This window comes from Microtus ochrogaster, chromosome 24 (genome assembly GCF_000317375.1).
Source record: "Microtus ochrogaster isolate Prairie Vole_2 chromosome 24, MicOch1.0, whole genome shotgun sequence".
NCBI classification, from domain to species: Eukaryota; Metazoa; Chordata; class Mammalia; order Rodentia; family Cricetidae; genus Microtus; species Microtus ochrogaster.
The window spans coordinates 18,473,050-18,498,863 of NC_022024.1; the positions used below are offsets into that span (position 1 = coordinate 18,473,050).

At 40.6% G+C, this 25,814-nt stretch overlaps 1 protein-coding gene across 2 annotated transcripts in view; it reads right to left on the minus strand.

The window, feature by feature from the left end:
• The window catches only part of Lin7a (lin-7 homolog A, crumbs cell polarity complex component), a 121,937-nt gene extending 97,479 nt beyond the window's left edge, over positions 1-24,458 (minus strand). The window contains exon 1 of one of the 2 annotated variants that reach the window (XM_005358096.3): positions 24,149-24,458. In XM_005358096.3, the coding sequence (XP_005358153.1) occupies positions 24,149-24,230 (82 nt within the window). In that variant the 5' untranslated portion in view covers positions 24,231-24,458. Of the gene's footprint in view, positions 1-23,824; positions 23,843-24,148 lie in introns of those variants that run through there. The other variant, XM_026784497.1, reaches the window with a different exon arrangement.
• Positions 24,459-25,814: the final 1,356 nt, after the last annotated feature.

Here is a 25,814-nt window from a genome sequence, read left to right on the forward strand (position 1 = left end):
TCCCCATCATTCAATTTTACTTTCATAAATCCACCCAACTTATATTAGCTAATGTGTGCCTTAGTTCTTTCCCAATACCACCTATTTTTGGCTTCACATGCTCTCATGGTTGTAATTTAACACTTGTAGTCATCATTAGGTGATGAATAACTATCTTCTACCTTATAAACTTCTTGAGAACAATAACCAAGAGTATACTTTAATTTTCTTAGTGACTCAGCTTCAAGCCATTACACGGTGAATAAATAAATGAGTCAATGAAAGCACCTGTCTAGAAAATGGAAGCGACATTTTGAGCACTTTTCTCATCCAGTGCCAATCAACATGTGTTATTCAATATTTTTCTGTAGCTCTGTAATCATAATTGAGCCTTTGTAAGCATAAAAATTATTAGATGGTTTAGAAACATATTTTAAGAAAGTCCCAGGAGCTTCACATTTGGTAGTCAGGAAGACAGCAAGATTGCATAGTTAATTTTACATTTTATAAATAAAATATTTAGGTGTAAATGCGGACACCTATTCTACTGTGAAGTAATTTAATATTTTCTTGACTGATGAGGAAAAGCTTCACTTATAAACCACTAAATGCCATTCAAATTATACTTGTAGCTCTTCAAATTTATGAGCCATTACATTCTAATTCACTCAAAATAAACAAGCAAATGCAATGAACTTACAATGGCTTGTTCAATAAGGTTTTAAACTTATAATAAATAGCTTGGTTTTATTTCATTTTGGGGAAGATTAAAATCATCTTAGATTTGTTTTATCTTTTGAGCAAGATAACTAAGATCCCGCTACTTAATTCATTTTTAAAATACAAGACAAATTACTCATACATAAACCTTATTTGGAAGGTATTAATATTCAAGTGACATTAACATAAACCATTCCCACTATAACTTACTATTTTTATCTTATCTTAGTGGTGCCTAAGTTGGATATTTAAACTTGTGTACCAGTACTTCATCACATTTTATCAGTGCATTTATAATTCTGCTACATTTATTGAGGATGACTCTAGCAGATAGGGATGAAAAATGTACTATGTGTCTCTTAGCAAACTCTTCTTGCATGCATGAATCATGTATTGGCACTTATTAATTCACATAATGCAAAAGAAAGAGAAAGGCATTGTGCTGGCTTAGTAAACCCGGATGGGAGGGCTGGCTTCCTATCTTCATCTGACATTTCAATAATAGAATGCCAACTCAAATGCCAAACGAGTTTGAAAGCAGACTAAGAAAAGCACATTGCTTACCGCATTGTTTATATAAAAAGGAAGTATGGTTTTCTCACGCATGGAGATGTAGGTGGGGAGAAACACCCAATGCAATGCTTGGATGAATGCATTCCAAGAAATTGTGTAAACCAATTAGATATGGAATCCACACAACTATTCTTATCATTGTTAATAGTACTTTAAAAATGCCTATTCTAAATAAAATAAATAGTTCACTTAAGATTGCAAAAGTCTCAGAGGCAGAGGTCACTTAAGTCAGCCTCTAGAGAAGGGCAAAATGAAACTATTGATGTAGGTTTCTTCACTATGTCTCTGTCTTGATTATATCCACGAATAAACTGTAAAATTCAAACAGGCATTTAAGGGACTCTAAAATAATAATTTCATTCTGATCAAAAGCAGCCAACAAAAATATAAGTTTCTTGGAGACAAAAAAAGCATCAGGATTTATTGTTTTTATTTGCAATTAAAATGACAAATGCAAGAATTCACCTGGCAGGGAGTGCATTGAAGAAAACACAGGTGCCTAATTCACAAGCTACAAAAAAACAGTATAAAGGTGACCATCTGGGGAAAGCTGGCTGACTTAATTTTCCTATGAGCTTACCGTCTGGCTCCATATTTCTCTTCCAAACTCCAAACTCTGACCTTGAGAATGCATCTGCACGTTTTGCTACAGGTATTTTCTGAACAGAGATGCAGGTAGGCATAATTATGCAGTAAATTTAAATACAACAAAAGGACATTGTGTGTTGCATCTCATTTCATCTCAGTTTGTGTGAATTAAAAAAAAAAATTCTGACTATAACACTCCAGTCTTTCAGGCACTACCCACCCCTGCCCTTGCCTATGCCTGCAGTTGCTGACAGGTAGATCTCTAGGCACAAGCGCCTTTGAATTGGGTGGCATAGAGCAAGAGCCCTGGAGAACGGAGGGAAGAGGAGATGGCTAATTTAGAATTGGAATGCAGGTATTCACAAGGAGGATTGTCATGCAATTAGCACAGGATGGGAGAGCAAGCTCAAACGGTGAGGCGAAACTCTGCTTTGTTCCATACACTGACTGTGCAGGTACTTCGAGTGTGCCAAGGGTTTAGGAGGAGGTATTTCACTTTACTGACACGGCATATGGAATTCTTTATATATCTTAATCTGAATACTAAAAAAATATGCCCAGGAAGCCCAAAATACTTACTTTTAAGTATTCAAGGAGTATAGAGCTGTTACTTCTCAAGATCTGAAGGTAAACTTCATATTGATATATTTTTTCTTCAACAACACATACTATGTGGTATTTATGCTTCTCACTTTTTGACGCAGTCTTGAATAGTATTCCTTGGTAAAAGCCCTGACAATTTACACCCTGCTTCTGAAGCTCACTCAGTACTAAACTAACCTCATCAACTTCGTGAAGCAATGGGTTTCCTTTTGAGATTTTCCCATCAATATTTTCACCATTTATTAGTCAGTCTCACATCTCCTAATAGCTCATCTCTCTTTCTGATTCTCATGACTTCTCAAAGTCTGGCCAGGTAATCCGGACACCCCAGGAAAATGGTTGAAATCACTGATAATTAAAAGAATAATTGAGCTCATTAAACAGTGTCCCATTGTCTGCATACTGAATACAATCTGGAGACCTACGAAAGTGTCTCACCGGGTAAAGACACATCTATTAATTTCAGAAAAAGAACTATTTTCTAATTTATTTTATCATAGATATTTCTGTTCAGTGATGTTCCTTGAACAAAATCTCCCAGGGTAATTTTTGTAAAAACTTCGATTCTTCACATACCGCTAATCTACTCTGTCACCAATGTTCAAATTCACTGGCAAACATGTATCTCCCTCCCTGCCCAATTATGGTACCAGCTAATTTCCATCAAAGAAAGTTAGTCAATGAACCAGCATTTCAGCATGTCTTTCCTTATTTCATTCATGACTGTAGCTTCCCAGATGCCTTGCTTAGCATCTGTTATACTACAACTTCCCAGTATCATATTGTATAAAAACGTTCCATTAAATAATTGCGCACTGTAGCTCAGTAATGGATGGACTTTTCACACATAACTATGAACTCTGGGCAATCTCTTTTAATGAGCAGGTACAGCTGCTCTGAAAATGTGAAGCAAATCCTATGATACAAACGAAAGAAAAACACACTCCTTGTCCTTATCAATGATTTAAAGAAGTCTGATAGCTGACGGAAGCTACTTTTCTTGAAGACCTTTAATAAATTATTTTCAAACTGCATGCTTTTTTTTTAAAAATAGTAATGGTGTATAGCACTTACATAACTGGATCAGTTGGAGAATTGGCAACTAGTTACAGAAAAATCATATGACCTGTGATTGTATTTCTTCACCAGTGTATGTATGTATGTATGTATGTATGTATGTATGTATGTATCTATCTATCTATCTATCTATCATGTATGTATGTATCTATCTATCATGTATGTATGTATGTATGTATCTATCTATCTATCTATCTATCTATCTATCTATCTATCTATCTATCTATCATCTATATTCTTGTCCAATTTAAAAGAAAAGGTAAAGGAAACCATCTCATAGCTAAAACATTCTAGGTCATAATTTTAACTTATATTTATTTGTTCAAATTTGTGTAAGTGAGTCTCTGCTTTGGGGTAGGTCTCATACCCAAGAGAACAGACATAGTTGTTAGCACAAGATACAGCTCTTAACACTATTACAGATAGTGTTAAGTTAATTTCAAGCTGGTTTAATACTATTTCTCATCTAGCTGCTTTCCTCATTCTCTGATCTTTGTGAAGAGCATATTCTAATGAGTTCCTTATCTTTTCCTAACATATGTGTTCCCAACTCTTGTTACCTCACACGAATGAAGTCCCTATATACCTTTTCAACTAAATGGTAGTCCATCACTGACCTATACACTGCTAGATCAATAATTGATCTAGTTGGCATCGTTCCTTCCAATCTCTTTAAAGCACTCATGTGTTTGGTTTCTCATTCCCACTATCTTGGCTTTCCCACTGGACAGTCTCTCCAATTTATATATGTTTGAACTGCTCAGAAATAAACTCGCAAACTTTACATCCTTTCATTCTCCAGATGGTTTTAAATTTCATCTATATTTTGATAACTCCTGCATTTATGGCTTCGCTCCAGACATTCCTGAGTTCCAGAACGCTGCATAGAGCTGCTAAGTCAGACTCTTCAACATGATATTTTATACATGTTTCAGCGTGTTCAAAATGCATGTTGTTCAACACTATAGCCACTCCCCACCTATGTCGTTTCCAGTCTGTAAGTTGTGATTTCATTCTTTTAGATTCACAGACTAGAAACCTGATTCACCAGGGTTCCTTTGTTTCTCTCACATTCCACATCTTCTCTTTCCTCAAATCATGCTAGCTTTGCCTTCTGAATATGTCCAAACAAGGACACTATTTTGTTTTTCTGCTGCTGCCTTTAACATTAGTATCACCTTCAACAATGCACCATTTAATACCTTTCTTCTCTGTCTCTGCTTTAGCCCGTGTCCCGAACATAGGTGTGAGATTATGAAAGCATCAGTTGATCATGAAACTCTCCCACAAAATTCTTCTCGTGGCTCAGTATCTGAGAGACGAACACACAGTCTTTAAAATAGGAAACCTTGACCTCAACTGCTTCCCCTTCCCACACTCATTCTCTTCAACCCTTATCACCACCTCAGAACAGCCACAAGGATAGAAAGTGTGGGGTCTCTCACCATTCCCCCACTGGAAAACACATCCAGGCTGCATCTACCGCACTTACTGCTGTAACATTAGAACCCAGCACAACCACTTCAACATGCTGGAATCTCATTATTTCTTGAATGCTGATGGAATGAATTTACAAAAGCGTTTTAGAAGGGACTGTGGAAGCATAGGCCAGAAGGCTCTGATTCCTTGATAAGACTGAAACTTAAAAGCTAAGAAGACAGGTTGGAATTTTCTACAGAATAAGAGGGAGGATGGTGTGGAGAAGGAAGAGGAGAAGGGGGAGGAAGGAGAGGAATCCTCCCTTAAACACGAATTACAATGCCCAGATCATAGTTTATTAATTAAAAAAATTACTAAGCCTCTACAGTGTGCCAGATGGTTGTTTAATCATTTGAGATAAAAGTAGAAGGGAGAAAAGGGTAGAAATAAAAATAAATACTTGGCACATAGTATAATCACTAATATTGATAGTCAGCTTGACAAGATCTAGAATGAACTAGAAAGAAAGTCTGTGGAAATGCCTGTAGGGGACTATCTAAATTAGGTTAGGCTCTAGGCATTGGTGAGAGATTATCTTGAGTATTTTAAATGATATGGGAAGACCTATCCTAAAAGTAGGCAGAAACATTCTATGGACCAGAGTCCTGGACTGAATGAAAAGGATAAAATGAGCTAATGAATAGCATTCATTGCTCTTTGCTTGATGAATGTAGACACACGATGACCAGGTGTCTCAAGCTCCTACTAATATGGACTTAACACCAAGACAGAGCCACAATAAAAAATTGCTTTCTTAAGTTGCTTTTGATAGGTATACTGTCACAAAAATGAGGAAAGAAACTAACACGATAAATTAATAACAATTCCAAGACACAAACAAAGCTGGAACAGACAAGAAAAAATGGCAGCGGGGAAGGGAGGAGACAGCTTTACATTGGGTAGAAAATACTCGGGGGATGACATTTCAAGACAGAGAGTGAACTTTAAAACAAGGTATTTTCCTGAAGAAAAGGAACTCTACACTGGGCAACAGCAAGTTCAGAGGGAGAAGAATATGTTTATATGTGAAAGGAGCTGAAAATGCTGCCATTAACAATTGATGACAAGGGATGCTGGAGACGGAGCTGTCAGCCCAGCTGGAGGAAAATGCTGCAGAATGGCCACACTAAGGACGGTGGACAGGAGGATGATGCTGAAGGTTCCAATGCCAGGGACAGCATGAACAGAACAGATCCGAGTCTCAGAAAAATGAAAGCTAACCATAGCTCACTCAGTTTTAACACTAAAGTCACAGTAGCTGTGCTTATGGTCAAGTCATTCCAAAGAAAAGGCTGGAGTGGACCATTGCCTAAAGTGCGCTTGGCTCTGAAGAGGACCTTGTCAGCTGGCTGAGGGTACAGACAAAATAAAATCACACAGAGAGACTGTTTGAAGTTTCTAAAACTTTAACAATTGCGAATTTAAAATATCATTGGCATTATTTTTTCTTCTGTGTGCGGTATGTATGCACACTGGCATGTTCGAGAACATGTGTGTGTCAGTGTGTGTACTTATGCGCCCTTTTCAATTTTATCTGTTATTATTTCAACGTTATGCACTTACTTTACACCTTCTATTTCTGAAAGTACATATTTTAGTCATACGTATATTTATGCCTCTGACTTTGAATTTTTTTTTAGCAGTCTTTGCTCTGAACTTCTGTTGCCTCTGCCTGTGCCACAGGCTCATTCATGTGCTGTTTTTCCAGGCACTGACTCTTGTTCATGTTCTGTTCACCTCATGTGTATAGATATTTCAGCTGTGATCACATATTGACAAAGGCTATTTGCAGGGAACACTTGCCAGAACCTGGGGTAGCCAGATGTTCCCTCTTATCTACTCTAGCCTAGGAACCCTTTGATGGGCGTATCTTGAACAAGCGTTTCCTGCACTGCAATGGGTACCACACAGATTGTGTGCTATGTACTACACTTCACTAAGCAACAGTGTAGATCTACGGTCTTACCTCCACGTCTTGTGGCTCATCTGTGAGGTCTATTTCTAAAATGGGGACCATTTGAGCCCTTTTCATCTCCTTCTCTCTGCCTCTGCCTGAATGTTTATATAACCCACACCCCTGCCTTTAGAGCTCTCCCCCATCTCTTCATTCCCATCAATGGGAGATTACAATTCATTTGTATTCTAAAGCAGAGATGGCTGGACTTTGGTTGTTGAGATTTATCCGGCATACCTCAACATTTGTAATGGGAGTGCTTCTGTGATAACTCAGCCTGCCACGTTATAGATACCTAAATTAGTGTCTAGATTGGATCTTAATTTGAAACAAGAGAAACAACATAAATAGTCTACATATCAAAACAGTGGTTCAGGTGTGAAAATAAATATCTGAGATCAAAAATGTTTTTGCTCTGCCTTTTAACTCTCCGACTTGTTGATAGATTATGGCTTAAAGAGAATGGGGTGCATTTTCAAAATGTAATAGTGAAGAATACAAAAACCCCTCCATGCAGAAAGGAGGCACAGTGTGGTAGAAAGAGACCTCAGAGCGTACAAATAGGCAAGAAAAACTCAGGTTTTTTTTTTTTTTTAAACACAAATTGATAGCAATCCAAATGTGAACCCAGATAGTAAACTATCTCATTTCTCAAAGGGCAGACCCTTAAAAATCTTGTTTCCATGACCTTTCCCTGAGTAAGAAAGGGCACCAACAGAAGACTCCTGATGAACATGCACTATATCCAGGAGGAGAGAGAAAATCAAGTGGTCCCAGGAGGGAGGTGAAAAGGAGGGGGCCCAACATTGTCCAATGTCCCAGATCCCATGTCAATACTGCTACAGGCCTCCTCACAGTAGGAAGGGGCCGAGAACTACCCCACCCAAGAGGAACTATGAAGGGCAGCCAAAGAAGAAGCAGAGTTAAGGAAATTCCAGGGGGAGACTCAGTATGAAAGGCCTTTCCTATAGGGAGGCTCTTTGTTCCTCCACCAGACTAGTAAGGGCCAAACAACAAGCAACCACAATCTGTTCCTAAACATAGGTAGGTGGCAGGAAGACGGGAACCCTCTGTGACAGGTGCATGGTTAATACTGAAGGCTGAGAGTAAATCTCCACAAATGGCTAAATTGAAAGTAAATAAATACATTTTTCTTTCTCTGTTCCATTTTCTCTGCTTTCGTTTTCTTTCTTCCTTCCTTCCTTCCTTTCCTTCCTTCCTTCCTTCCTTCCTTCCTTCCTTCCTTCCTTCCTTCTTTCTTTCTTTCTTTCTTTCTTTCTTTCTTTCTTTCTTTCTTTCTTTTTTCTTGAGAAAGGGTTTTTTTTGTGTAGCCCTGGCTGTCCTGAAACTTACTCTGTATACCAAGCTAGCCTGGAAGTTGGAGATTCACCTGCCTCTGCCTCCGGAGTGTTGAGATTAGATTAAAGATGTGAGCCACAACCACCCGGTTCTGTTTTTTCCTTAACTCCTTAAAAAGACAGTTTAGGTTGACAGACTTTCCTGTCTGTGTGTCAGCTGGTTGACAGCACAGCTCTAGGGTAAAATCAGCCATAGACAAGCATGAATGGTGAAACACAGTGCGGTTCCGGGGCAGCTTTGCATGTGGGCAGCGAAATGGAAACAATCCAGTTTCGTGTATCATGAAACAGTCTCTGGAATTTGCAAGCATTGAAAATGTAGACAGCGCTTATAAGTCACAAGCATATGTGATCTAGAGCTGCAGTTTACAGGAAGGAGGGATTGGAAGTACAGTATGCATAGTAACATCATTTTAAGAAAAACTTAAGCTGGACAGTGGCGGCACATGATTTTAATCCCAGCACTTGCAGGGGGCAGGGGGCAGAGTCAGGAAGATCTCTGTGAGTTTGAGGCCAGCCTGGTCTACAAAGTGAGCTCCTGGTCAGGCAGGGCTGTGACAGAGAAACCCTGTCTTCAAAAACTAACAAAAACAAACAAAAAAGAAAAACCTAGACAAATTTATACTATCCACTCTAGATCTCAGGGCTACCCACATGAATGGTACCAAGCAAATATAAGGAGATTATACAACGTCAGTAAAATGTCAATTCATATAGGGAAACCAATCAAGGTCAGAACTATTTTACATCCAACGAATTTGTCATTTACAAAAAGTAAAACCTTTCAAGTCAAAGCACAATTATGCAGAACCTTCATTGCTTTCTTCTTCTCCTATTTCACAGTGCTGAGGTAGGATGTGCGGCTTGAATTCAGGGCCTAATGGCTACCAGACAAGAGCTCCACAAACTAAACTACATAAGCTGTCCCCAGGGAAGCTTCTTAGAGGAGACACTCTGTGTATTTTCTTTTAAAGCTCTGAAAAGAACAGAAAGTGGCTCAAGAGAAGCAACTTCCCCAAATGTGTATGGTGGGTAATTCTAAGCCCAGGATGGAACGTGTGAAGGCAAGAATGTATATCTTAACATGTATGCATGTAAAATCGTCATGCCATGGCTAATCTGCTCAGCTAAGTAGGAAAGACTCTTTCTGAGGCTACTTTCAGAGAAAGAGGAGAACACTGTCTTAGCTCTCTCCATGCCGTGTTCTGACGACATCTATCCTTCCAAAAGTTGTATTTTTGTACCGAGTCATGAGTGTAATGGTACTAGGAGGTGTAAGACTCGGGATACAAAGTCACAACCACAAGAGCCCTCTTATATAGGACCCGTGTCCTAAAAATAGAGACTCCACAGAGCAGCAGCGCTCCAGTGAGGGAGGACATAAAAATAAAATGCCATCTGTGAGGAAATGGCAAAAACCAAACACTCTACTGGTGCCTTGAACTTGAGAAAGCTTCCAGATTGCTCCTGTAAGCAATGGATGTCTATTGTTCATAAAGTAACCAGCTTTTGGCATCATGTTGCAGCCACTTGAATGAGTCAAAGCAGATTATTGTAATCAAACAGCACAGACAGTGTTCTTAAAGAGCGGAGAACTAGTTCTCTATAGAGCCTGGGGTTTCCTAGATGAAGGTCCTGGCAGGTCTGACAGGGAGATGATCCTCTGTATTTACACAGGAGTTTTCTGGGGGTGTCCAAAGGGAGGAGAGTAGGCAGGAGGGAAAACAGAGGGAAAAGGAGAGTGATAAAAAGAAGGTGAAGCAGAGGGGGCTATAACAAAATTGCAGGAGAAAAAGAGAAGAAAGGAAGGGAGAAAAGGAAGGAAGGAGGGAAGGAAGGAAGGAATAAAAAATAGAGGAGGGAGGAAGGAAGAAAACAGAAGGAAGGAAGAGAGAGAAACAGTGAAAGAGACACGTATACACACACAGAGAGAAACAAAGAGAAAGAGGGAGTGAGGGAGAAAGTGAGGGAGGGAGAGAGAGATACTGAAACGTCTTTGTCTTGTTATAGACACAGCAGTCCAAAAATGGGAACCCCACCATCCTGACATAATATAAACCAAATAATCCTCCTCAGATTCCAACCAGGAGCACATTCATATTGGCAAATATGCCTTCAACATACACATTTTAAGGAAGAAAAATCTTTCAGTCTGTCGTTGTAGCATTTCCACAGTGATAGCAATCTTTAGTACACCTAATTGGCAGTATTTAGATGTCTGACAATAGAAGAAATTGATGTTCAAGTGGCCACAGAATGCAACATTCAGCCAGAGCTTCTGACTGTCAACCTCAACTCACTAAAATACATTGAAACTGAAGAAATGCAGAACTTCCCTCTAACCTTTCAAAATAACTGTCAACATCCCATCCGTGTTACAGCTTCAGCTTTTCTGTCTTATTTACGGTATGTTCCACTATTCACTTAGTCAAATTTCATTTGTTAGAAAATAGATGCCGTAGCACAGAAGAAAACTATATTAATTAATTAAGCGTAGTGGGAAATGGTTAATGAAAGTATTTAGCTTAAAGGGCTGGCTGTGTGAGGCAGATCGTGCACATGTTCTCAGCATTCTGGAAGCAGAAGCAAAAGGACTGATTGCTACTAATTTGAAGCCAGCCTGTGAGTGTCTATACAGTGAGTGTTACACAAGTCTGGCCTACAGAATAAGACCCTGTCTCAGAAAATCAAAGCAAGCAACCAAAGGATACTACACAAGAAGAACGATGCTTCGGATTCCTTTAAAATTGACTTAGGTGGAACACCTCTTCCACGTTGAATGATGGACTGCATAGAACTTGGGCCAAGAAAATCCATACCATAACCCCAGAGCATGTATTTTAGTAATGATGGGTAAGCAGGGTGTGTTTATGCACCTCAGGATACCCAGAACTACTCTGGAAGCCGGGAAAAATAGACGCTACAATTTCCTTCTTAACTATGCAGTTCAGGTAGTGATATATCCCCAAATCCCTTTTCCCTTTCCTGCTGGGAGGCAACAAGATACAGGGAAAAGAGAACTTGGGGCCCTGAAACCTTTTGGAGAACATATCAAATTCCAAAATATGAATTTTTTGTTCACTAAAGATTACTGAAAGGTCATCTGAAGGTTGTCACCATCTCTTGCTCCATTGGTACAGTCTAGGAGAAATACACCTGATATTGCTGGTGTATTCCTATAATTCTCTTGGTAGATTCTTTTTCACCCAAAGAATAACTGCCGTAAACCGCGAGCACAAATCATGTATTAACCACCAGCTATTTTCAAGTATTCATGTTACAATTTTAAAATACATGATTTAAATCAATCTCTCCTAGTTGTAACAGATAATATTTTTTTAAGTAAAGAGCAAATCTCTGCTCTTATTTTCTCTGTAGCTGCTCTATGCTCTCCTGTGTTCCTCTGCCCTGTCTCCCTTTTGAAGCCTTTGCAAGCATTGCTACCTCTATTTTTTCCTTACATCCTCATTGCATGTTACGGACCTATGAACTTGTTCTTGACAACGTAGCATAGCCATCAAACCCAAGGGATTAAGAATCAAATCCAGCTGAACTACAATACTCTCTGTGCCTCAACTCCTGATTCTTCAAAGTAACAATTCCACCTACCTCACAGGTTTGTTTGACGACTGATTGAATTCACAATAAAATTCATAAAGAGCTAGGAATAATGCCTGACATGCCATCAGTGATTATGTATATGAGCTATGGCCATATGACTCAAAATGCATCATTCTAAATTATCTGCCAAGTGTCTCTTCTTCTTCAGGTACTATAATGAACTCTTGACTTGCCAACTATAAGACTGTAGCCTTTTTCCTGAATGGCTATGTGAAGGAAAACAGAACCAAAGAAATGCATGACCATGTAAAGGTAGGCGTCATTGCTTTTATACAGGGACACAAGATAGAGCATTCAGAAATTAAGCACCACTCCACGTCCATAAACACAGTAAGCAGCAGAGCTGTAGGACAAATACACACCTACCTAAATCTTAAGCCTTTATACTTATTGCACTGGGGAAGTAAGCATGACCCTGGAAGGAGGAGCTGGGGGATACCCCTAGCTGTTGAGCATTTTCTGTGGGGATGGTTCCATTTGAGCACTTGCATGCGTACACCTGTTGGTGTCTGTATTCTTAGCTCATTTTCCCCACATCTTAATGAGATGGAGTCTCATTATCATCAGCTTTACAAAGAAAATAAAGAGAACTGCAGCAAAAACATATCAAGGATACATAATGCTCCCGTTTTCTTTCTGTTTCTGTGATGAATGAACACCATGACCCCAGAGAAACTTGGAAACTTGGGAAGAAAAGGATTTACTTCATGTTACAGCTTGTATGGTTATCGACAAGGGAAGGAAGGACCCTAGAGGCAGAAACTGAAGCAGAGACCATGAAGGAACACTGGTTGCTGGTTTGCTCTTCATGGTTTGCATCTCTCTCTCTCTCTCTCTCTCTCTCTCTCTCTCTCTCACACACACACACACACACACACACACACACACCTCTTTATTACTCTTTAATTCTTTATAATTTTACAAAGATTTTTGTTTCACAAAATCTAAGATATTCTCTTGATCTGCTTTAAAAACTACACGCAAACAATGGCTTACATTTTAAAATAGTCTCCTTGCTTTAGTTACACGAGAGAACTCATGCCTGTACCCAAAGAGGGTGTATCCTCCAAGTCAGTTTTCACTTTACTTTCTAATAATATAATACAAGATCAATTGCCTACAGGTGGCATTGTCAGTAAGTGGTCTGGGCCCTCCCACTTCAATTGTCAATTAAGAAAATGCCCCAAGACAGGCTCATGGTCCAATCTAGAGACAGTGATTCTTCAGCTGAATTACCCTCTTTCCAGGAAATTCTAGCTTGTGTCAAGAGGATCAAACTCACCCAGCATGCATAGCTCATAAGCATAACGAGGTGGCGGTCCATGACTGTGATTGGAAAGGAAGATTGAACTCAGACTTGGCCGTCTGGATCCAGACCTTCTTCTATGAGCTACCACATTTGCTTCTGAAAACCAAATGTCCCTTTAAAACTAAATAGCTACTTTAAAAAGGGGGAGCAAAAAAAAATTACATTTAGCTTTTCTTCTCATCTTCTTAGTACATATTTTCATATCTGTGTATGGCTAACTTATATTTAGAAAAACACCACAGAGCACACGCTAAACCATTATTGAGTATAGAAGTCTGTTTTGGAAAAAACAAAGTTTGTTAATTATCTTTTCCCTGTATAATGTGCATGAACACAAGACTCAATAGTTTTAGAAGGCACTAATTCTAATTTTGAAGGAAACAAACTTGGAAATATTTCTGTTTAATAAAAAAAATCTGTCCCCTTGTGTCCTCGCCTCATTTTCTTGCTTAAAATTATGCAAGCCAAAAAAATTATGCAAGCCAAAACAATAATTAACTCAGTAAATTTTAGGGGACACAAATTTGTATTATTATGATACCCCAAAATATACAATGGTACTCCTATGATAAGATGGGTAACAGAGACAGGAAATCCCCTAGAGGTTTGGGGGCCAGCTGGCCTGTAATAGAGAATGATGAACAATATTATCCAAAAGAGGAGGATGCTGTCTCAAACTAGGTGGAAGTTAAAGAGTGACAACTCCTTTTATATCCATACCAGCATCACAGCACATGTGTGCTGAGCTCTCTCTCTCTCTCTCTCTCTCTCTCTCTCTCTCTCTCTCTCTCTCTCTCTCTCACACACACACACACACACACACACACACACACACACACCATCCATACAAAAATATGAAAATTGTAGATGTTTAGGGTGATAGCTCTGCAAAGCAATTCTGTCATTCATCTCTTATAAGTGTCCTAATGGAGTTAGGACATTGATGACCAATCAAGAAATGAACAATTTAGGGAATGTGTCTGTATAGAGTAAGTTACATATATAGGAAATATTACCTTTAGATATCTAAACATCCCAACAACTTCCTGCAACTTTCGAATCCCCAACTAAGTGTAGCCCCAGGCTCTTTGTGTACTATAGTAAAGGAAGCATTTTCTATCCTTGCCCTATTGGGATCACATGATATCCAGGGCTCAGGGAAGAAATGATGATGGCTGTTGAGTATTTTTTATGTGTCAGATTCAGACTTAGTATTTTATACATATTAGAATATTAAAATCAACAAATCTACGTCTTCGATATTAGTTTTACAATCTGCAACTTTGCAGATTAGAAAACCAAAACTCAAAATAGTTAAGCAACTTCAGCAGATGTGGTGAGGTTAGTAAGAAGAAAGGCTAGGACTTAAAAGTAGGCAGGACATTCCTGCCCAGAAGTTTTATAAAGCATCATGTTGCCTCCTAAATAACATGGTGCCCTTGAAATGATGGAGAAAACAGTAGGAAATGAAGGAAAATAATATTGCCATACACATTTATGGTCTACACAGTCTTTGCTGTCCATCGTCTGCTTGCGTCCTTAAAGCAGGTATTGCTAGCTCCCGCTCTGCATTCTTTCTCATCTATCCCCATCTTTTACTATGCTCTGATTTCTTCTTTCCCTTGCTTTTCCTCATTAAAATGATCATCTTTGCACAGTGCCTGCTTCTGCTCTCACGAAGCGTACTCTTACAGCCTTCCAGGACTCAGTGCGTAAGTTTCTCTCATTCTCTCAGTGTATTCTTCTCTGTACTTACTGCTCTCCGGAGTCACACGATTTTCTCACCTATTTAAATGTTTGTTTCTACCCTAACCGGCAGTCACGCACATCATTGAGAGAGACCTCATCCATCTTTTCTTCTTTCTATCCCCCTTTCTCAAAAACATAGCAGGCATGTCAAATAGGCAGTCAAAATTTATTATTTTTCTATTCCTGTCTTTTTATTGTACTTTGTTGTTGTAGTTTATTTTTTCGTTGACCTTTTAAGCTTTTTTTATTTGGATATGAGATTGCTGTTTAATTACTATTTGGATGTGTGAGCACTGATTCATGGGATTAGTGATTATCTCTGGGAAATTCAGTTATGCCTTCTAATAGCTTTTCAATTGACAATCAAATACTCTGAAGACAGGAAATTTTGACAGCTCTGTGTTCAGAATTTTTGCTTACTTTTATCTACAATTATTGGTGAAATCTTTTGAATTGTTCTTGAACTTAAATATACTCTTCCATCTTTCACCTTTAAATACAGCATTCAGCAATGCATTTGATAGCTAATCTCTATCATGTTGAAGAAAACCCCTTCTCACAGGTCACCACAAGAGTGTGTCTTAAAATCACATACTAGGCTTACATTTTATGACATATGTAAAGCATTGTGGAAAAGTAAGTCCTACCATTTTGCCATCCTCGGAGGTTCAAAGCTGAGTGGGGTGATACTTCCTTCCAAGAGGGAATCTTGATATTTAAACATGTTTCTAGTTAATACCTTGATGCAGCTGATGAGTTTTAAACAGGCTTTTGCCGTTGGGGATTCTAGATATTAAACTCTCTACATGACAAACAACGTTTAGGCCTACTGTTATCCGTTGTATCTCAGTTGACTAACTTTTCTGTGAGCATGATCGTTTTCATTGTGTTCTAAAACATCACTGACAGGAGGAACATACCAACCAAGAGTGATGCCTAGATTTGATAATATTTGCTAATTCTTAAAATAATCCCCCATAGAATATGGAATATTAGTATTTTATTACAGCATTGGTACAGTTTTACATTTAACTTTAAAGAGATTGATTTTTTAATATTTTGATGATTTAATCACACAGCTTGTTTTGACTTTATTAAATTAATTGATCAATATTTTCCAAATCAATAACTCTTAAATAAGATTGTCCCAGTCATGTGCCAGTGCCATCAATACGAATCCAATCACATTCTGACTTGATTCCATGTAATGAATGAAAACTACATTGAATTTTATCTGCTTCATTGTAAGCTGTCATTTTAGCTAGGTACAATCTTAGAATGCTGATATTGTTGGCTCAGTTATTTCTTATTTTCCAAATCTGTATGCCACCAACAAATTTGATTAAAATATAATTTATGGCACTCAGCTGAAATCTCAGTAACAATGCAGAAGACTGAGACCCATCCATTCTCAGGGCTGCATTCAAGCACTAGAAGCCCACTTCACGTAGCTCCATGTTTTCAGCAAGGCCTCTTGCACAGTTAATAGCATCTGGAGGATGGAACACAGCTGTGCTATACCCATGAAATTCATCCAATCCATTCTCATCGGCCCATGTACCTGCTGTAGAAGCCCCGCTTTCTTTTCTAATGGTCCATATTTATCATTCTAATAATATGCCTTCTATTATGTTCTGCTCGGAGATATCACCAAAGAGTTTGGTCTGTCATTCCCTAAATGCATTTTCCCGAACTCATGCTACCTGTTCAACCTACTGTTCTTAAGCATCACTTCCATTAGTCCCTTATCCACAGTGTCCAATCACTCCATTGCTTTTCAATAGATGCAGTTGTCAGTTGGTGCTCACTTCTCTGCCATCTAACCTGGGGGTTTCAGTGAACATTCTGTGACTTTTATTAATCTATCCTCTTTTTTTTTTTTGGTGATGGCAATTCTTTGCTAGAAGATCTTATGCAGAATTAATGTTACTATGACAACAGCAAGCAAGTAAACAAAAAGAACAGAACCAGGTGGACTTGAAATTGCTCCCTTGTTTCTAGACGTGGTGATTAGTTTAAACCGGGAGCGCTGGGCTTTCTGTGCAACACAGACAGATGTCTGAGTACGACTTCAAAAGAAATTTCAGTCCCACGTGGCTTCTAAGTGGTTTTAGGCATATTTGCTTTCACTAGGCAAGTCTTCAAGTGGAGCAAGCACATTATTTAGCACAACCCAGTCTTAAAAACTTCTTGATCCCGTTGATTAGAGGTAATGAATTGGTGGGATCATTGTGACGTTTAAAGACATTTTTGTCAACAGAGAGTGCTTTCAAAATAAATCTGTCTTAACCTGTCTATCATGCCATAGCTCTATCATTCATTAATTGGTAGTTGTAAAAAATAAAATCACAGAGTAGCTCATTTTTGCATACTGGGGTGGAGCAGATGATTCTGCAGCCCGCTCTTCACATTCGGTAAGTCTTCATGGTCCTGTTATGTGACTAAATGTTTGGTCCATTCACCAACTAAAACAGTAAGATCAATGCAGAAGATGGAAAGGAGACTATGAATATCAACAACAGGGGCTTTCATTGTTTCTGGCCATTTTCTGGATACACAGACAGACAGACAGACAGACAGACACACACATACACACACACACACATACACAAACACATGTACACACAACTGATAACCTAAAGCCACCATTGTTTGTTCTTTATTTTGTTTATATTACTCAGGAAATGTTTCTTATGCTCTACTATATGGCTAGGAGCCTTTAGCGACTCTTAAAAGTACACTCACGAAACAAAACCACTAATTTCATGAATGGCAGGATCACACCAAAAAAGACATTCAGCAAAAATAGTTTGTAAAATGTTTATTGCTCCCTCCAGAAAATATTCTCTTAAAGTAAACAAGTACTTAATGTTTATGAGCTGAAATGTACCAGGCTGTTGATGTTGGTGAGGCTTTAGGGTGAGATACAACATTCTTAGCCTTCCATTTTTTTTTCTACCAAGATCGTCAGGCATGCATCTTTGAAACAGTAGTTAAAATTATCACACTTGTATTTCTTCTTCCTCATTTTTTTCTATCATAAAACCCCTCCAAATGAAAACAAAGATAGAAAACTGAGGTTCAAGAGAAGGAGCAATTTTCAGTTGAAAACAGATTTTATAAAAACTTGTGAATGCAGCTGAGTGGTGGTGCATTTAATCCCAGCACTCGGGAGGCAGAGGCAGGCGGATCTCTGTGAGTTTGAGGCCATGCTCATTTACAAGAGCTAGTTCCAGGACAGGCTCCAAGGCTACAGAGAAACCCTCTCTCGATAAACCAACCAACCAACCAAAAAAGCTAACAAGCGGTGAATGCAGTTGATTAGAAAATCTATAGGTTGCCCAGGGCTTGAATTGGAGATACATAAAGAAATGGGCTCTGTATGCCTTTAAAAGTGAAAAGAGAACAGAAAATGCTAATATGTACCAAATGTAACAAAAACCGTGGCACCATGGGATTCTCATTGACGTTCAATATTTGTTCTCGTGCTGTTTTCCCCCCATAATATTGAAATCCATAATATAATATTTCTTGGTTTCCCAGTAGAAACTTCAAAGGACAAAAGTTTGATCTTTTAAAATGAGGAAATGCACTTAAGACTAGTTTAATCAATAATTTAAATTATGATTAAAAGAAGCCAAGAAATTGCAGTTTCCATTTCTATTTTTGCAACTTATCCAAATTCAGGTGGAAACCCAGAAAAGTTAGATGGTGGCAGCCGCAACAATTCGCCTTATGGACACACTGAAATCGGTCATAACCTATTGATCAGGTCATCGAACACCACTGATTTGTAAGTTACGTAATTTTAATTAACTCCTAGAATTTTATTTTAAAATATTTACTTTATTTTCAATTGCACATACATTATTTTTTCTGTGCAGGGACTAGGTCCACATAAGTGCAATTGCCCAGGAGAGCCAGAGGCATGGATCCCCTGGAGCTGATGTCACAGGTGGTTGTGAGCTGCTGGCATGGGTTCAGGGAACCAAATTTAGGGCCTGAAATCAACACTCGCTCTTAAGTGCAGAGTTGTCTCTCTAGACCCAGAGAAAAATTAAATTATTCCTTTTTTTTTCTAGCAAAGGGTTTGTATTATCACGTTATGGGTCATAATTTTTTAAACCATTTTGCTTTAATGGTTTGAAGGGGAAAGGTTAAGCAAAGGTCAAAATTTAAAGGGGCTTTTCATATTATCCGCTCTGACCTTGAAATGGGATGTGAAGGAGAGTGGAAGCTACTGCACCCTCAGGAAAGTGAAAGGTTTCAATGTTTAACACAGCGAGGCATTTCCAGGTTCTATAAAGGCGGCAGTATTCAGTATCACGGGCTGCACTCTGCTTTGCTGCCCTGAGTTTAGCTGAAAGTCATTCCTAGTTTTAAAGATTAAAATCTGGCCAAGCCAATCTCTGAACACAGGAAGAGGGTCTGAGGACATTTAAGAGTGGGAAGAGATGATTTTCACGCTCATCTCCTTATCAGAAGCTTCACGCTGCCACAGGGGTAAATTACATGTACTGCTGTTTACACCGATGTTTATCTAACCCCAAACTAGCCATCCCTTATCAAGATCACTGGCATTTAAGATAAAGATTTAAGTATAGTACCATAAGAGCAAGGGTTTAGTGCCTTCTTGAAAATCAAATTACCATATGATATTATCATCTGACAATAAAACATAGTGTAAAGCTAATCTGTAGATTTACTTGGCCTATATAACCAAATTTCTAACTCATGATGTAGCCTTCTGGTGTAATTGTTTTTCGGTAATTTTAATTTTTGACTATCTTTTTTTTTTCTCAATGAATTAACTAGATGGTAACCAAGTAGTAAATCTGGAACTGATGCTATATGTACTTATGTACTTCCTTCATCATGACTGCTTTTTGTAAAGATCATAATAATATTATCTATGAAGACCAACTGAAATTTTCCCTCTCTCAGGGAGTCGTTCTTAATCCACACCAACCAAGTAGCTCTCACGTCCATAATCTCCTCTCAGACAGTTTGCTTCAGAGCATTTTACATTCTCATATACTCTGACGTCATCGTTATGAGTCCCGTCATCTGAGCCCCTGGCTACCACCATCAAATACCCATTCGCTAAGACTCCTCTTTTGCTTGCTTTTTCACAATAAAAATGTGACATGCTGGGGGGCTTCCATTCTTCCTCCTGAGGCTTTTTACCCACAATTATCGACAAAGCTTGTTTCCTCCCTTTCTCAGATGTCACAGTCACAAGGGGTCTTTCTTTGACGCGCACGCGCGCGGGCGAGCCTGTGTGTGTGTGTGTGTGTGTGTGTGTGTGTGTGTGTATGGTGATCCATTGCCATTTGTTCACTTTTATTTTTACCCCATCAGTCTCACACTTTTATGTGTGTATTCCTTGTATCCCTCTCATTAGCGTGCAAACACTATTAGATTTTACCTATTTTGCTCAACTGGCACTACCACAGTGCTTCAAGCAGTATTTGGAATAAGGGTGACACTCAGTAATTTTTAGTAAATCCATCCCTTACCATTTGTCTCCTCTAGTAGTCTCTTAAGACTCATAGGGACAAAGAACCTTTCTTCTTGCATTCCCATAGATCGGTGTGCAACAGGTGATAACGGTATCCTGAACGAATGGATGAGTGAGTTGCTTGTGTGGCTTAAAAAAGAAACCTTTGCCTAGTGGCCCCTACTTATGACAGAAATTAGAACTGTCATTTGTCTTGTTTCTCAACATACACTGATCCCAAATAAAATGTGACTTATAGTAGGACCTCAGTAAGTAAATGGCGAATATCAAGAATCACTAAACAGTAATCTGCTCTGCTGCCCGTTGCATACCCCCAAGGTTTGAAGTGTTGACTAGTCCAATGTCTTGATGACACTAGAAAATAATCTTTGGATTATTCACAGAGATGTGAAAGCCCCCAAGTCACCCTGTCTCTCCCTTCGGGCCAGCCTGGATCTTTTAAAATCTTACTTCCCAGCCAAAAAATAACCCGGATGAATATGACTTCTCAGTCCGACTTTCAGTTGTCACGTTTGAATTCAAAGTGAGCAAATCTCAATTTAAAGCCTGTAGCTTTGATTTGTTTCCTTAAAAACTTTCCATCAAGATTCCACATGTGTGTGCGTGTATGTGTATTATGCACGCATGATGTATGTGCATACACATGTATGTATGCTTGTATGTATGCTGCCAAGGGATGCTAAGCAAGATTTAAATCTCCCATTTAGAGGTAGCATAGCCTAAAAATCATCTTTTTATTTCTTTTGTGTTTTATGTTTTGTGTAAATTAAAGTACTAGAAATTAGCCGGAAGCCCTAAAATCATAGCGAGTGTATTCTCTTTTGTTGAGGTGCACTTTGTTGTCCCTGACAAGAGTCTTATTTCCTTCTTCCCACCTACAATCCTACGTGGGGCCTGGTGACACAGGCTTTAAATCCCAGTACTCGGGAGGCAGAGACAGGCAGATTTCTGAGTTCAAGGCCGGCCTGGTCTACAAGGCAAGTTCCAGGACAGCCTGGATTGCACAGAGAAACCTTGTCTTGAAAAAAAATCAAAAACCAAAGGCAAAGCCTTGGTAGCAGCTGTGGCTGATGAAAATCCACCAAGTCAATAGGAGAAGGGTTCCTAGGAGCCTCCCCATGCGTGCCCTACCAACCCTGAGAGCTCTGCAGTGCTGAGACCACGGGTTATATCTCAGTTTGGTATGAAATCCCCATAACCAACTGCTCTTGATTTACTTCAGGTTTTAGTTCACTACCACCAATCTACATTAGTTTGAGATTTCCACCACAAGCCACGGACTATGAGGAAATCGAAGATGGATACAGAAATAGCCTTATTGCTCAAGGAGCTCCACCCACTGGGGTCGGGGACAAAACTAACAACCCATTGTAAACACTTTGGAGGGACCAAAAGACTTTGGGTGGAACAGTTTAGAGTATATCAAACGGCACCCCAGAGCTTAGTGTGATCTAGTCGCCAGTAGGTGGCCAATCATTGAAGCCTAAGTTAGGGTAAAACTGCACTGTAGCGCAATCAACAGTCCCAAGTCCCCAACGAACAAGCGAGTTAAGCCCTCCCTGTTCAAGGACAATGTTTAGAATCCCACGATCCATCAACCTAATAATAATAAAATTACCTGCTCAATCATGTCAAGGTATCATCACAATTAAATAGAGGGAAGATACTTTATTGACAGTTTTCTCACTCACCAAACAGTTAAAGCCAATATGGATAGATGGTTCATTCAAATACCCACCTAGTTAACCTATGTAAATACTTCCTGGGTTACTGTATGGATCTAATCACGGACGGGTGCCATTTGAGTCTAAACAAGAATGCACGTTAAATCTTTGTCTGCCTAACACCTCCCCAAAACAACTGACTGGGGCACCTAAGGGCTAAGATACCACCCACCCCAAAGTGGGACAGTTGTCTTAGTAAAATAGTAGCAGTGAGATATGAACTTGTTTGGGTATGTGCTCTTCTTGGACCGTTAGCTTCTAACGGAGTTAGAACGTGGACTGTTGAACGCAGTTAAACTTGGGATGGTTAATGAGTGTAATTTAGTAATGGGACAATATAAGAACTCATCACATTAAAACAGAAATACTTGGGAAACCCATCGTCTTTAATAGCTTACCATCTGCTTGGCTCTTACCAGCAGTGGATTTATCCTGCTTAGTAGAGAAGATATTGGGGGGTAAAATCATAGATTAGACGGCGGATTTCTGAGCTCTTTACTGTTATTTGCAAGCGTGTAAACGAACATTTCCCAACATAAAAATCAATTATGTTTCAACTCTCACCCCAAGTGAGGTTGCTATGGGCTCCACATAATATCTGTTCTGGCACCAACAGATTGAGGTAAAGTCACCGGAGATCTCTCTAAATTAAGAACCTCAAACAGAGTTTACCAGCTTTGCCACTGTGTTCCGCAGCAGGATGCTCTTTTTGCCTTGCTGGGCCCGCTAGTTTAATCCCCCAGAAAGAGAAATTTTAGAGGGAGAAGGACTAAATCATTTTCTTTTGAGCACAGCATTTTCAAATGGCTGCCCCGGGTCCTAAGCCCCGCCGCTTCGGACCAGAGATAGAGGTGCCCTCTCTCTGCAGAGCAGGGACTCTGGCGCTCTATACCTGGACGTGGGGAAGGAGAAAGGAAACTCCCCCTCACAGTTGGGTACCACTCCTGTGCACTACGCAGGCCCCAAGCTTAGAGGAGAAACCAGTAACCAGGCTTGGAAAGGTTTGAGGAGGAGGCAAACCCTTGTTTCCCAAGCAGCCAAAGAGTAGGACGCACAGGTCACAGGCTAGAAGTTAAACTGTTACCAAGCCTGCGCTTTGTCCCCGCGCTGTCTGCAGCCCAAGCACGGAGGTGCACTTGGTTGGCAAAGAACTAGGTTGGTTTGGAGCAGGAGACAGGAGTTGCTACCAGCCTGGAACTGCAGGCGGAGGGAGCACTGCGAACCAGCGACCCAAGCTGTAGCTCCGGACGGGAAGCCGGAGCCAAGCCAGCTTGCCTCTGGGATGCAGCTTCCCCTAGCTCGCTAGGCTGCCCAGGTTTCGCTCTGCCCTTTCGCCCGAGGGCAGCGCCCTGGCTCGGCAGCCTGGCGGCCGTGCACCCAGCTACCCTGCCAAGCGCCCTACCGCCCCGGGGCGATCTCACAGTCACCGCAGCAGCACAGATCCTGTCTCCAGCGCGGGGACAAACTTCCTCCCTGCGGGTCCTCGGGCCGGCAGTTGTTAGCTGTTTTCCCCCACTGGTCCCTTTACTGCTCTGGCTTGAAGAGCTTTCTCTGCCCCTCTCCAGTTACCAGCGCTCAGTGGTTCCCGCACATCCTCTCCAACAAAGCCGGGGCCCAGAGGCGACCCGGCAAGGGACTAGGACTGGTGGCTGAAGCATTGGAGCCCCGACAAGGCATCCACGCCCCGGCGAGCGCTGCGAGAAGGGGCGGCAGGGACGAGGCGAGGAGAGAGGGGTAGAAAGTGTCCTGCTCCGGGCGCGAAAGCCTCCTAGACTGATCGTCCTCGCCCAGTTGCCCCTAGCCGAGCGCATCCTGCTGTCCCAGTGGGACTGGGCAGGGCGAAGGGGGAAGCTGTGCGGACCCTGTGGCCTGATGTACCAGCCGCTCCCTTACCTCTGTCCAGAGTAAGCGGCTGGACCACTGTCAATGTCGCCATGTCTGCCTTGGGAGCCGAAGTGACGCTCGGCTTCAGCATCAGCAACCGCTTGTAGTGAGAAAAAGAGGAGGAGATTGGGGGCGGGGGTGGAGAGGGAAGACGGAAAGGAGGGGGAGGAGGGGGAGGCAGGAAGGTGGTGATGGAGGAGAAGAAAGCTCTGGTGGGTTGGTAGCCAGATGGAGACTCAACTGTTGTGCCGAGGCGAATCTTCAGACGCGGCGCCAAGCAGGGCAGGTATCCGCGAGCGCCTGCATGGCCAGGCGCTGAAAAAGGAACGCTCAGCCCTAGAACTTCGCTCCTCCGCCCATGAGCTCTGGCTGGGTGCAGCTGGTTAGGTGTCTTTCAACTTTCCACCCAAGCGTTAATGGTCAAAATACAAATACACTTGTACACAGAGAAAGAGAGCATGGAAACGGGAGAGAGATGGGGGGACAGAGGGTTGGTGTTTTGGGGGCTATTTTTTCTGGGGATGGGTTGGCTTTCAGATTAAGAAAATTTTCAACCTACTAATCCCACACCTCTTTAGATAGAAAGCACCACTGGCAATGGAAGATGCTCCCTTATCGTTGTAGTTGCTATTAATTTCTGTTGAAGCTTTTTTAGAATGTTCCCTCCCAACAGTACGAGGTAACTGACTGAGGGCCCGGGTTCTATAGGTAAGTGTTCACTTAGGAGTTGGGTGTATCGCCTAGGAAATGACCTGCCTTTACAAGCAAACTTCCTAACAATGTTTTAAAATGAAAAACCGGTCTCTGTCATAGAAAAAAATAGCTACCTATCTAGGATCTTTTCACATTAATTTAGGAGAAGCATGTATTCCGGGGTGTTACTTATTAATCGGCATATGTGAAAAGAATTGAGCCAAGAGAGTTACATACATTTACTATACACCCTCGATTTGTTCTTTCCCTGCAGCCTCTGATTGCGGGGGGGGAGGGGGATAATATTAAAGGGCTTATTTCAGAGTCAGCTGACCAGCATTCAGTTGCTAGAGCCTTCAAGTACTGTAAGCCTCTTTATCTCAACTTTCAGTAAATTTCTACCAAGCCTGATGTCCCTATCAAACGATGGAGAAGCATGGAAAAGCCTCCTATAGGCATAATGTAGGTGACTGGGAAAAAGTGCCTGGGATGACAATGCTGCCCATCCCTGTGACAGCTAACTCATCATTGTGACTCCCAAGGACCGCTCAGGGGCAGACCTTGGGTTGCAGCAAAGTATTTGCATACAATCAATGCCCTGTTCTTCTAATGACACCAAGAGATAGAAAGCAGTAGACTTTCGTCACTGAGATCGTCGAAGATGACTGACCATCTTTGACTACTTTTAGGAAGAAGGTTGATCATGAAATTCAGCTCTTTATTGCACAATATTATCTGACAAACTCACAGTCTCTTGTAGATGCCCAGCCTCCTCACCTGCCAAACAAGAGGAACAACTTCAGTTGCACAGTGATCTGGTAACAGGAGGAAGCTGAGTCTCCTTTGCAAGGTCCCTGAGATTTGTGAGCTGCCGATGGGCTTAGAAAAAGAGATATGCTCCCGTGTGTGTGTGTGTGTGTGTGTGTGTGTGTGTGTGTGTGTGTGTAGTACAACAAAGAGAGAAATAGAGACCATAAATTTG